Source organism: Lates calcarifer, unplaced genomic scaffold (genome assembly GCF_001640805.2).
Source record: "Lates calcarifer isolate ASB-BC8 unplaced genomic scaffold, TLL_Latcal_v3 _unitig_950_quiver_259, whole genome shotgun sequence".
NCBI lineage: Eukaryota > Metazoa > Chordata > Actinopteri > Centropomidae > Lates > Lates calcarifer.
The window spans coordinates 235,508-249,941 of record NW_026118117.1 but is presented as its reverse complement, the minus strand read 5'-3'; the positions used below and the strand labels follow the sequence as shown (position 1 = coordinate 249,941).

General features: G+C 42.1%; 1 protein-coding gene across 2 annotated transcripts in view; it reads right to left on the bottom strand.

The window, feature by feature from the left end:
- Positions 1–539: 539 nt before the first annotated feature.
- The window catches only part of LOC108880516 (EMILIN-1), a 30,156-nt gene continuing 16,261 nt past the window's right edge, over positions 540–14,434 (bottom strand). Inside the window, exons 3-14 of one of the 2 annotated variants that reach the window (XM_018672070.2) lie at positions 12,085–12,320; positions 11,640–11,896; positions 8,499–8,669; positions 7,151–8,041; positions 6,525–6,858; positions 6,067–6,303; positions 5,730–5,978; positions 5,435–5,626; positions 4,901–5,017; positions 3,949–3,966; positions 3,676–3,810; positions 540–3,306 (exon numbers count right to left, since the gene is read on the bottom strand). In XM_018672070.2, coding sequence (XP_018527586.1) covers positions 2,984–3,306; positions 3,676–3,810; positions 3,949–3,966; positions 4,901–5,017; positions 5,435–5,626; positions 5,730–5,978; positions 6,067–6,303; positions 6,525–6,858; positions 7,151–8,041; positions 8,499–8,669; positions 11,640–11,896; positions 12,085–12,320 — 3,160 coding nt within the window. In that variant the 3' untranslated portion in view covers positions 540–2,983. The remainder of the gene's footprint in view (positions 3,307–3,675; positions 3,811–3,948; positions 3,967–4,900; positions 5,018–5,434; positions 5,627–5,729; positions 5,979–6,066; positions 6,304–6,524; positions 6,859–7,150; positions 8,042–8,498; positions 8,670–11,639; positions 11,897–12,084; positions 12,321–14,434) is intronic. The other variant, XM_051069417.1, reaches the window with a different exon arrangement.

Here is a 14,434-nt window from a genome sequence, read left to right as displayed (position 1 = left end):
ACAGTCAACACTCAACACCTGCTGCTGACGTAAGGAAGGATGACGCTCAGCAGCTGCAACCAAAATCACCATCACAGCCATGTACGATGCAACATGCTCCCAACTTCTAACACCTCTAACTTCAATACTGCCTCTAAACATCTGCAGCCTACATAAAACCACGGTGATTGACACTAAATAACCATAATGATACCAAACAACTACAGCTGATGTTTGACACCCACGGGATACAGTTACTACCTGCAGGTGACAGCAAGTTACACAGCTTTAATCTCTCTAAACACCTTTAACCTTCTCTACACACCTTTAACCTTCTCTACTCAACTTTAACCAACACTAGACACTTGTTGGGTACCTGAGTATAGCACAATAGCCAAACCTGTACAGCAATGGCTCAAACTAAACTTGAACATCATGTGTTTGAGATTTAACCCTAACTCTAACAAGTGCTGCATTTCTTCTGATGACAGTTTGATCTTCAAAATCAGAAACTAACTGTAACTCCTGATCCTCCAAACAGCACAGTTTGTTAAACAGCATTCTGGGTGTGACCTGTGTTTTCTTTAATGGCAATGAAAATAATTCAATACAACAGTGTGAAAGGGTAAAAAAAAAAAGTGGCTTACATGAGAACAAGAGCTAAAGCCTGTCAGAGAATACAGTTTCTAAAAACCACTCAGTCAAACATGGCTGCTGTTTTTATTTTGTCAGACTAAATGAAGATGATAATCAAAGTATAAGTGTATAAATATGTGGCATCTATTGTCCACCAGTTTATCTGTAGACAGAGAAGAGACACGTTACTGCTAAGAAACCTTCCTCACATGTTCAGTAACTGATGACAGTCAGGTGGAGCTGGTGATTGTGTTATTGATCTGCTGTCATTAAATGATTAAAACATTTAGTGAATATACATGAATCATACATCCTTCTCAGGCAGCTGTCATAATTACTTTCAAAGCAAACATCAGCTTCAGATTAAAAGTGTGTGTGTTGTCCTTCATCATCCTCAGCTGCTTATCATTGGATTAAAACTGTAAGTCTGGTCAGTAATCTGGTAAATATGTTTCTTCTTGTCAACAAATCTCATGCTCAGACTCAAACCAACAAATACTGTATGTGTATTAATATAATTTAATATAGTGAAGTCTTGTGTGCATTTGATATATATGATTCCTCCATTAAAACTCATCATCATCATCATCATCATCAGTGATCCTCACTGTCTCTTCATCACCATCAACTCACACTGTAATTTATTCTGACTCAGTTCCACGCAGACTGTTCTGCCGCAACAAATACTCACTACAGCACCAACTGTGGATTAATTTGCGGCTGAAAATAGTCCCCAGCACATGAATTGTTTCCTATTGTCTGATAGAAACTACAATGAGCAGCTATTTGAGGAAATGACTGAGCTTTTATTTTAGAATGAAACTAGTGAGTTGTATTGAAGATTTATGTTTTCAGTAGGAACCAATGGGTTTGGAGCTGAGAGCCACAGACAGAGGAAGGAAGGTGATTAGAGACGGACTAAACACAATGTTGTCTTTAGTCTCCACAGTGGTGAAACTTAACTAAGTACATTTACTCATATATTTGTACTTAAGTACAAATTTGAGATACTTGTACTGCTTGAATAACTCCAAACACTGATACGTAATTCTTCTACTGTACTGCATTTATTTATTTTTTTTATTTTGACTGACAAGTGACAAAACTTATTATTAATAATTATAATAATACATTTATGACTATTAAATCTGTCTATAATGTTACTTTATCATTGATATATCTGTCTATATTGAGTACATTGTTTATGAATCCCATAACAAAATTTAGATGATAAATCTTAACATTCAGAGTGCAAGACTTTTATTTGTAGCCCAGTATTTTTACAGTGTGGTATTACTACCTTTAAAGTAATCTGAATATCTCTTCCACCTTCTGTCTGTTAATGTGATTTGTTGACAGTAAGAAAATGTTCAGTGTTTCCAGCCTTGTCCTTTAACATTTGTCTAAAAAAGTGAAACTTTGTGAAAATGGCTTAAATATTCGGCAGGACATAAAAACATAAAATAAAACAAGAAAAAGTGCAGCTCAATATAAAAACATTCACAGGGTGAACTGTTATAAAATCCACAGGAAAACATATTCTGCTTTTATGAAACAAAAAGCTTTCCTTGTTTTTCATCATATTTAAAGTTACATTGTCACATGTTGCCATGACAACATCTGACCTGCTGAGGGCAGGGCTTAAGGATACCAATGAGCATCCATCTGTCTGTAAAACTCTTTGGTCCACAATCGTCATCGACCAGTCACATCATCAATAAGGTCAGATATCTAAATATCTATGAATCAGATGATCAACAGACAGATCTAAATACCTATCAATCAGATCATCAGTAAGGACAGATGGCTAAATATCTACCAATCAGATCAATAAATCTGATCTTGATCCTGCTCTTTGGAGCATGAAACTTTTTAGAAGTTAATGATGCCATGATGTTTCCTGTGATGACACCCGCAGGACAAATTTTACAGTTGTAGCCCCAGAATCAGTTGTTCGTTACAGGAGGTCATGTGTCTCCAAATGGTTGTTTAGAAGTTTCAAGCAGCAGTAGGAACAAGGTCCACCAGGCACCAGCTGATCCTGGTTTACAGGGACATGTCCTCACAGTGCTGCTCTGAGGCCAGTGTCCTCACAGTGCTGCTCTGAGGCCAGGTCATGTGACCGCATCAAATTAGCTAACTGGATTAAAGCAGTCAAACAATTAATCGACTCCTGCTGTCGTTCACATGTGAAGAGTCAGATTCTATAGAACAAGAAGATAAAAGCAGTCCAACAGAATCTGCTCAGGACTCATAAAAAAATTCTGTCATCACTTCTGGTCACTTTGAGTGAGGAGGGCACATCACACCTCCTGTGGGTGTCGTTCAGGTTCTGTGTCGTTGTTTTTCAGATGTCAGGACAAACTCATCACATGTCTTCATACAGCAGCATGCCGTTGAAGATGGTGTAAGGCTCCGCAGAGTGAGCCAGTTTGCCCATCACCAGGTCAATGCAGACTGTGTCCCGAGTCTGCAGAGGAAGGATGATGTTGAATACAGCCAGAGAGCCCGGAGTGGTTTTAGCCTCAGCTACAGGGTTGTTCTCCAGGCCTTCGGGCTGGTAGCCTCCGGAGTCCACCCGGGCCATGCCGTAGTTAGACTTTGACAGAACCGCTTCAATCTTCTCATTCTTATGCCCCGTCAGGATAGCACTGAAGAAGTAATGGCCATCCACAGGGGCGGTGAAAATACCTGATGGTGACAGATTCACATTTAAAGCCCTGACCAACACTGGATCAATACTCAGAGCATTTCGGTAACCGAAAGATCAAACAAAATATTTGTGATGAAGCAGGTAAAATATTCATCAGTGTAACACCATAACTTTATTAACTCAGCAAAAAAAATAAACAAACCCTCAGGTTTAATTACCAGTGCATTCACTCACTCACCCTCACTGACAGCAGTGACCTACCACACAAGCAGCTGGTCTGGCACTCAAGTTTAGCAGTCTGTGTCCTGCTCAAGGACACTTTGACACATGGACAGGAGGAACCACCAACCCGGTGATTAGTGAACAACCTGCTCTATTTGTTGAGACACAGACACACTTAAGTTCACCTGTTCTTGAGTCATAGAAATCTCCTTCATTGACAAAGATCTTGTCAAAGATGATGGTTCCAGCTCGGTCCATGGGAACAGTGAGGGCAGCTGAGAACGACAGTCTAGGTACATGAGCATCAGCACCAGGCAGACCTGAAAACACACACACAGACACAGTTAAAACACCAATAATGTGTGTAAACACAGAACTAATGACTATGATTATATTAAGATCACTGCGCTGTTGATCAGTCATGTTGGCATGTTTAACCATTTTGAGAAAGCTCGTACCTCGTTCACCTTTGGGACCTGAAAGAACCAGAGCAGATGTAAGAACAGGCAGAAAGATGTAAAAAAAAAAATTGGGTTGATGTGCAGGAATAATCAATTAGTTGATTCATTGACATGATAAATAAATATTTTTTTGGCTAATTTTTAACTGGGTGGAGGTAGGAGAAAAAGACATGGAACTAATGTTTATGGTTCTGTTTCTGCTGAGTGCTGCTTCTCTGCTGCATCGTGTTCTGTATGGGGCAACCACAGGAATGCAACAGACATCGGCAATAAAAAGAAGTGAATTATGGCTTAATGGTCTTCGCAGGAGTTATTGTTTCAGTAGTTTCACGTTCAAAATCTGTTTAATAAGGGCCTGCAGGCTGTTAATTGAGCTGCTGCCAACACTGTGGATTTATAGTACTGAAACACTCATATGACAGCTAACAACAGGAACAAATAACAAATAGCTTTGGTGACTTAAACGATTTCAGATGATATGCAGCTACAGCTCTGAAAAAGAATGTGATGGAAGCCAAGAAAGTAGCAGCTGATACATGGACAGCTCTCACGTTGGAGCTTTATGTCACTGTCATCTGTCATTACATCAACGGTGATTGGAACATTTCAGGTTCTGTGCTTTAGACTCTCAGCAGAGATGAGACACACTGCTGAGAACTAGTCTGAGGTGCGTTCTTAATGAGTGGAACTTGGGCGGTAAAGTTAGTGCATCTGTACACTACAGTGCAAAAAAAGGTGACTCGACATGACAAAATATTATTATTTTGGTTTGGGTGGAGAGCACATGTTAATTATAACATCATCAACTTAAATTGGCTTGATTAATCGACTTAAAATAATTAAAATGCCCATCCCTCTTTCATATTAAGAGTAACAGTGAATGTTTATTGGGGATCCTGTTGTACATTAAATTTCCCTCCACGTCTTCATCAGGCTCTGTCTATCTTACCAGGCAGACCTCGTGTTCCACTCTCTCCTTGACGTCCAGGTGGTCCAGGTGGCCCCCGGGGACCTGGCAGCCCATTGACGCCTCTTTCTCCTGGAGGTCCTGGGGGTCCAGGCAGGCCTGTGCAATCAGTAATATAAAATGACAATGAGCACACTGACACACATCATTATTCAACTCTTATTTTACTGTCTAATACGCATTTTCCTCCCAATGTCATGCTGACACATTATTGGTGGAAATTCTCTGTCAACCAGTCTGTGAATTTGAAGCTGGCTGAGTTTAAAAGGTTAAAAAGCTTCATAAGTGCAGCACACAAAGTGTAGGAATGTTAGCATGTTAGCATTTAGCTGAGCTAAAGGTTTTGAAAATCAAATAATTAGCAGCAGTATCTTTTGCTGCTCATTGAAGAACATGCTGAAGAACACAACACATTGAAGAACACAACACACTGAGGAACACAACACACTGACACAGTGAAGTAGGCAACAATAAAAAAGAACAGAACAAAATAAAACACAGCAGAGTCCAACTCACCGGTCAGGTCGTGTTCAGAGATACTCTGAAGCTCTTTGAGGACCTGGTTCACACTTGAATTCAGGTTCTTCATCCTGCTGTGGACGTCATCCTGGTTCTTCTGAATAAAGTCCAGGATTCCTCCATGTTGGACAACTGAATCATTCAGACCAGACACACAGGTCCACAAACTTGACACATGTCGACTCAGTCCTGAACATGGAAAACATCACAGGACAGGACACATTAATACATAGAACATTTTATCATTTTCAGGGAAAATAAAGACAGAAAGCTCCTTCAGAAAGAACCATACCTTCCTTGATTTTGTGGATGGAGTCAGATACCCCATCCAGTCTCCCACAGACCCCTTCCAGCTTGGAAAGCCTCTTCTCTAGCCCATCTCCAGATCTCTTACAGTCTCCCATCTCCACCAGCAGCGTGCTCTCAAACCGTCGGGCGTCACGGTCCATCCCATCCAGACGATCCCGGCTCTCCTCAACATGCTCCGTCACCTCCTGTTGGATTTTATCCAGCTCAGAGATGATCTTATCCTTGGTATTTCCTGGTGGGGGTCAGAGGACAAATGAATGCACATTAGCTGGGGAGGGTGTGATAATGAATGTCAGTTGCTGTTAACGAATTTGGCTCACCAAGATCGGTGATAGTGCTGCCATGTTTCTGCACCGTGTGTTCGAGCCCCTTCAGGGTGTCATTGATGGAGCTGAAGGTAAGGATGACTTCGGATAGTTCGCCCTGCAGCGTCTTCAGCTGGTTGTTGTTTATGGAGCCTCCAATCACACTGTGGCCATCTAAAGGCTTCTCAGCATCCAACCCATTTCCATGTCCACTGGTACCACCACCACCCTCAGTGCTACCAGAACCACCACCTAGTGGGCATTTAGTTTGGACTCAGCTTTAATTATCTGCTCATAACAAAGTAATGTAAGCTCCCATTAAAACATTTCCCAGCTGATCTGTCCCACCAGGAGTCAGAGATAAAAACTGTTTAAGTTACAACAAAATCAGTATTAGTTCCAGTAAGAGCTTTTCTAAATTACTGTATCTTCAAATGTTTTAACATGTGAATAACTGAATTGGTTTATCTGACCCGTTGCTGTGTCTGGGCTGGTCTTGCATTGGCCGGTGCACCTCCTGGTGTCGTCTCGCAGCAGGTGGACTTCATCCTGCAGGTGTGAACAGATCTGGGAGCAGCCGTCTCTCTCTGAGTCAATTCTGATCTGGAGTCTGTTGATATGGCTCTGCATGTGCCCCAGTGCATCCAGGGAATGATTCTTCAGCCTCCGCAGCTCATCCTCCACCTTCCTGCACAGCTCGCAGTCCTGCCCCAGCAGCTCCACCTCCGTCACGATTCGGTTAAAGTGTTCACCATGGTCACCAGTCAGAGCTTTGATCTTATGGACGTCATGGCTCAGGTCCAAAACCTGGATGATAGTTTACATGTTAATATTTCAACAGTAACAACATAACCACTAACTTCTGTTCAATCTGTGTCTTTAAGAGAGCTAAAATCAATATCATATCAAAGTCAGTCGATCATGGTCGATACAGGCCCTTCTGCCTTAAAATAAAAATAAATTTATTAACATAAAACATAAAACATATTTACTTGGACACTAGGAGTCAGTTGGTAAGAACCTGCTTTAAAGACAAAGACATGTAAGAAATTCTCTTTTTTGCGTGTATTTGTTTTTACATTGATCTGAATGTTGTTACCTTGTTGTAAAGAGAGTCTCCCGACACTGACAGGTCTTTAAGTCTGGTGTTAAAATGTCGAATCTGATCCTCGTTGGCCACCACTCTCCACTCCAGAGATTTCTCTGTTGTATTTTTTCTCTCTCCTCCCGTTCCAGATAATCCTCCCCCTGTACCTCCCCTGCTCCCTCCTCCTGTAATTACTCCTCCTCCTGCTCCCCACCCTCCTCCATCTCCTCTGTTACCTCCTCCTTCAGACCCTCCATAGCTGCACTTCTCCAGCCTCCTGTTCATTAGAGAGGTGATGTTTTCCAGCTTCAACAGCCTCATGTCATGGTCGCCCACCCTGTCCTTCACCAGCCCCACATCCAGCTCCACATCTGCAATCCTGAAGGCCTGGTCATCAAACCGGTCCAGGAACACAGTTTTCAGGTCCCCCAGCTCCTTATGGAAGTAGTCTTTCAGGTCGTTTTCCAGGTATGAGCAGCTCTGCTTGGTTCGCTGCACAGTGTTGTTGACACGCCACTCCAGGTCCCTCAGCTGATTGTCCAACATATCCTTGGTCACCGCAGCACTACCTCCACCTCTGCTGATTCCACTGCTGCCACCAAAACCTCCTCCTCTGGAGCCACTGTTGCTGCTGCTACCACCTCCTCCACTGAGCTCCTTGTCCAGACGGTCCCGCAGAACATCAAAGTTCTCTGAGGCCGAGCTGATCTTGCGTTCAGCATCAGTGATGCGATTTTGGAGGTCACTGACGGTGTTGCAGCATCCATGTAAACGCACTACATCCTGGTGCAGCCCGTCCAGGCCCTGCCGATAGCGGACATCCATGGCATTCAGCTGCTTCTCCAGAGCTCGAATCCTCTCTCTGTCTTCCTGCTGCTGTCGGCGCAGATCCTCCACACCAGCCTGGAAAATACACAGTGGTGAACTGAATTTGACTAAACTAGATGTACTTCAGCTGTACTGAAGTCTGCTGTTGTCTCACAATCAAACAATCCGGGTCAGTTCAGATTTAGAAATAACAATGTTATATGGAAATTTCATCATTTGTCTTAGTTAGACTTTATTGTCTCCTATATGGGAAATTCAACCAAACGTTGAACGCATGTACATTTCTGCTTGTTAAATGAGTTATCCACATTCAGGACATGATTACCCTGGAGGTAGACTGAAGACTCTTTATGCTAAGCTAGACTAATCACATCTTGGACTTCATACTGCGTTGAACAGAAATGTTGGACTGTTCCCCTACACTGTCATCAGTTCCTGACCAACAGGAAGTTCAGATGTCATGCTAGGTAAACAGACTGTAACCTCCATGTTGCTTGGATTATTGGCTCATTGAAGGAGGCTGATTTGATACCTGACAAGAGGAGCAGGACAGCGACACTCTCCTCTCCAACTCCCTCAAGATCTCCTCCTTCAGCGAGTTCAGCCTTCCTCCACTCACCCCTCCTCCAGGCAGACCATGCAGCTCGTTACCTTTCCCATTCACCAGGTGGTTGTTGATGCTGACCAGGGTTTTATCATGAGCCTGTTAGAGGAGACACATCTGCTACAGTTCTTATTAAGGTCCAAAATAATCACAGAGCTGCACAAACGACTTCTGCTCATTTCAACAGACAAACAAACTGTCTTGCCTTTTACACATGGACCTGTTCATCATAAACCTGTGGACTCCATCATGGTGAATGGAGGAGGAGCGAGGATATGGAACCATTATCTACTGAAATCTGATCAGAAAGACACTTCCTCCTCGTGAATCAGTTAATGACTAGACACTGCAGCTGATCAGACTGATTTGATTGCATCACTGTGGTTTAAAACCAAGAGGAATATGAACTAATGCCAATCTTTAGATTTTTATTAGTTTCTGATTCAACATTTATTTTAAAACAGTTAATATGTGTTAACTATCCCCTCTAACAAAGAAACCACAAAACTATTTTCATGACTCATCAGGAAGATTTCATTCATCGTCTCTCTTCTTTTCTGTAACATTAACATCACATTATCTGTGATCCATTACCACCACAGGCTTAGACTCCTGCTATTACTGAGTTTTGCTAATGTTGCTTCCAGCAACAATAATAATAATAATAATGCCCTAAATTCATTGCCATATCTCAATTTAACAGAAGACTCCTATATTAGCTTTATTCCCTCCCAACTTGATCATCTAGTAGACAGCGTTGCAGGCTCACTGCGTACAACTCTAGACTCTATTGCCCCCCGTAAAAAAGAAAGCAATAAATCAAAAGAGGCTAGCTCCATGGTTTAACTCTCGAACCTGTGTACTAGAACAAACAACATGTAAACTTGAAAGAACATGGCATTCCACCAAACTGGAGGAATCCCGCTCAGCCTGGCAAGACAGTCTTAAAATCTATAAGGCCCTCTGTAATGCCAAAGCTGTTTCTCTCCCATCGACCTCCACCAGCTAACCTCAATTTTTTCTTCATCTAAACCTTCAACCAGTCTTTTAGACCCCACCCCAACTAGGCTGCTTAAGGAAGCCTTGCCCTTAATTTGCAAGTCTGTACTGGATATGATTAATCTGTCCTTACTAACAGGCTATGTGCCACACTCTTATAAAGTAGCTGTAATCAAACCTTTTTTGAAAAAGCCAACTACAGACCTATATCTAACCTCCCCTTTCTAAGATCCTGGAGAAAGCAGTTGCAAAACAGTTATATGACTTTCTACAGGACAATAGTTTATTTGAGGATTTTCAGTCAGGATTTAGATTACATCATAGCACAGAGACAACAAGTTACTAATGACCTCCTAATCGCATCAGACAACGGGCTTGTCTCTGTACTTGTCTTGTTAGATTTCAGTGCTGCTGTTGATACGCTTGACCATCACATCCTTTTACAGAGACTGGAGCATTTCATTGGCATTAAAGGAGCCACAGTAAACTGGTTTAAGTCCCATCTATCTGATAGGCTTTAACATCTCAATTATTTCTTAATTATCCACAATGTTATCCTCAATGTACACAAAAGTCCACAAGGGTCAGTGCTTGGACCAATCCTATTCACGTTGTATATGTTTTCCTGGGGCAACATTATCAGGAACCACTCCATAAACTTCCATTGTTATGCAGATGATACACAACTATATTTGTCAATGAAGCCTAATGAAATCAGTCACTTGGCTGAACTTCAGGCATGCCTTAGGGACATTAAGACTTGGATGACCAGCAACTTTCTACTATTGAACTTAGACAAAACTGAAGTTATTGTATTTGGCCCCAAACACCTCAGAAGTACATTTTCTAAAGACGTAGTTATGCTAGATGGCAGTGCCCTGGCCTCCAGCTCCACTGTAAAGAATCTTGGAGTTATCTTTGATCAGGATATGTCCTTTAGCTCCCACATAAAACAAACTTGCATAAAAAGGACTATCTTCTTTCACCTAGGTAATATTGCCAAAATTAGACATTTTCTATCTCAAGAGAATGCTGACAAACTAGTCCATGCATTTGTTACTTCCAGGCTGGACTACTGTAATTCATTATTATCGGGTTGCCCCACCAAGTCTCTAAAGACTCTGAAGTTGATCCAAAATGCTGCAGCCTGATTACTGACAGGAACTAGAAAAAGAGACCATATTTCTCCTGTGTTAGCCTCTCTACAGGGTGGCACCGTGGTGCAGTGGTTAGCACTGTCACCTCACAGCAACAATGTCCCCAGTTCCTCGGGCCTCGGGCTTTGGAGTTTGCATGTTCCTCCTGTACCTGCGTGGGTTCTCTCCGGGTACTCTGGCTGATGCACTGAGCTTCTCTCTCTCTCTCTCTCTCTCTCATATCCCATAATTAAATGTCACTAACTTGATAGCTTCCCTTTCCCATAGTTTTGTATTCTTTTGTCTCTCTCTCCTCTTCTGTCAATTTCTTCTGTATAACACCTGGTGTTATATTTAGAAAATATTAGTACTGCTTCTAGTATTGCTGCTACTATTGCATTTACAGCTTTATGATTACTATCATTACCTCTTTTGATTTATTGATACCACGTTACATTTTTACCACCACCACCACCCCCAGTCTGGTACAGCTTGAGGTTTCTGCTTCTTAAAAGGAAGTTTTTCCTTGCCATTGTCGCCTAGTGCTTGCTCTTGGTGGGAACTGTTGGGTATCTCTCTATAATTATAATAACCTAAAGAGTACAGTCTAGACCTGCTCTATATGAAAAGTGCCTTGAGATAACTTCTGTTGTGCTATATAATTAAAATTGAATTGAATTAATACTACTACTACTAATAATAATAATAATATTAATAATAATAATAGTAAATAGATAAAAAATGCATATACCGATACCCCTGTCCAGGGCCCTGCCATCGTGAGAATGAGAACTGGTCCCAGCCTGGTCTCTTTTATGAAAATTGCCTGGCTCCACCACTGGACATTAATATTACCACATGAACTGTGATGACGTATTCCTAACTGAACACATGACTGCAATGCTCACAGGTAAAGTCAGAAATCGTGACACACCTGTGTGCGGTTGTCCAGTTGGTCCAGTTTGGTCTGAATGCTATGAATCGTCTCTTTAATCTCTGGCTGTGCTGCATCAGCAGGGTTTCTTCCTCCTGATGAGTGACCTCTTCCTCCTCCGCTGAAGCCAGAATTGTTGACCTCTTGCTGGAAGCGTTCGTTCATGGTGTTCAGGGTGGACTGCAGGTCCTGGAGGTTCTTGGTCAGGGTCTGGATCTTCTCCTCCAGCTGCCTCATCTTCTCGCTGTCAACTTGTCCTGGAAGAAACAGAAGCAGCAGTCACAGAAGCTGGACTTTCACCATGCCCACATGGCTCCAGACTCCCCCCCACTACACTAACTGAGGACGTTTGTCTTTGGTGTCTCGGTAAGTTCTGTTTAAAAAAGGAACCTGTCTTAGGACTGATGTTCATAAATGTCACATGAAAACAAGAGAATCCACTCACTGCCAGATCCAGAACTGCCGCCTCCCTGACCATAAACACCTCCTCCTGGTCCATAGCTCGTTCCCCCTCCCTGTCCTGGTCTGGGTTGAGGTCTGGTGGTGGAGATCTGTGGTCCTGCTCCACCAGCTGGACCATTGGTGCAGTCCTCTCCACTGTAACCATGGCAACACTTCCACTCCATTTCTGTCACCATTTTGTAGGCAACTTTGTACCTCGGCCTCATGTAGGTCCGATATCTGCAGAGACCAGAGATCTGTCTGACATCATATCCTCAGCTAGCAGACTCCACCCCCATCCTCCCATGACGTCATGATGTTATCATGGACATCATGGACACCAAGCCCCACAACGCGCTCCCGGCACTAGCCAGCAACAACTATAAATTCAATTCAATTCAATTCAATTCAGTTTTATTTATATAGCGCCAAATCACAACAAAAGTCATCTCAAGGCACTTTTCATATAGAGCAGGTCTAGACCATACTCCTGAAAATAGGTATTTACAGAAAGAAACCCAACAGTTCCGACCATGAGCAAGCACTAGGCGACAGTGACAAGGAAGAACTGGACTCAGGATGGGCAGCCATCTTCCTCAGCTAGTTGGGTAGAGAAAGAGAGAGGGGCTAAACTGGCTAACTGCTAAAGTAGCAATAGCAGTACAAGTAATTTCTAATTATAGCAGCAGGTGTTGTGCTGAGTTGTAGGAGCAGCAGGAGACCTGTCATCGCAGATCAGACTCTACAGCTCCAGAGGCAGAAGTACCTGCAGAAAGTGACAGAAGAGGAGAGAGAGACGGAAGAGCACACGACAACGGGAAAGAGAAAATATACAGCTCCGGAAAAAATTAAGAGACCCCTGCAAAATTATCATTTTTTCTGATTTTACTATTTATAGGTATGTGTTTGAGTAAAATAAACATTTTTGTTTCATTCTTTTAACTACTGACAACATTTCTCCCAAATTCCAAATAAAAATATTGTCATTTATAGCATTTATTTTATATATATATATATATATATATATATGTGTGTGTGTGTGTGTGTGTGTGTGTGTGTTTAGCATTTGTTTTAACTTAGGAAGATTTCGGAAATTGATATTTGGTGGAATAAGCCTGATTTTTAATCACAGCTTTCATGCGTCTCGGCATGCTCTCCACCAGTCTTTCACATTGCTGTTGGGTGACCTTATGCCATTCCTGGCACAAAATTTAAGTAGCTCAGCTATGTTTGATGGCCTATGACCATCCATCTTCCTCTTGATCACATTCCAGAGGTTTTCAATGGGGTCCAGGTCTGGAGATTGGGCTGGCCATGACAGGGTCTTGATCTGGTGGTCCTTCATCCACACCTTGACTGACTTAGCTGTGTGGCATGAAGCATTGTCCTGCTGGAAAAACCAGTCCTCAGAGTTGGGGAACATTGTCAGAGCAGAAGGAGGCAAGTTTTCTTCAAGGATAACCTTGTACATGTCTTGATTCATGCGTCCATTGCAAAGATGGATCTGCCCAGTTCCAGCCTTGCTGAAGCACCCCCAGATCATCACTGAAATTTTAAGAATGGAAGCAACCTGACGCTCACTGTATCCCTCTGCCAGTAAAGCCAAAATTGAACCTTTCTTTTCCTCACTCAAAACTTTTCTTTTCAACTCTTTTGGCATGGTCAGTAGTATTTTTTTTGATTCCAATTACTTTTGAGGTACTACTAGCACTGTTTTTGCCATCCAGTAGGTCCTACTGCAAGAGGATGGTGGTGACCACAGCAGTGGTTTTTATACTTCTTCTATACTACTTTTTAAACAAGATTTGGTTCAGGTGATCACCTAATCAATACCTCAAGTAGAATGAGGTGTGCTTGTGTTGGAATTCAGCAGACACTAGAATAGAATGGAATGTCAAACATGTAGAGATGCTAATTTCAGAAAAATTTAAAGTGGTCTCTGCTTATTTGATGTTTTTGATTCTCAATATATCGGTCAGTTTTAATTGTATCAAACTTTGCCAGGATTTGTTTTTTTTATATTATTTTTAAAATTCCATGATCCCCTCTCTTGCAAGGTGTATAGATATAGAGAGATTTGCATATATGCCTACACTCTTTATCCTCTGGGGAGGGACCCAAATCAGTCCCACTGACTCCCATTACAACCACATATTTTTTGATTTACTGTAATCCTGACATAATGCCTTTGCCATGAATACCTAATAAATCTAAGCCTTCAAAATACAGGGAAAACAGGTTTTAGATGTGAAGACTCCCACTAAAGCAGCAAGGGCAGTAGAGCTTCATCACATAAAGTTTCAACGGAGGCCTGGTTCTCTTTCCTTGCAAAAGCTGAACACCACAAAAATGGT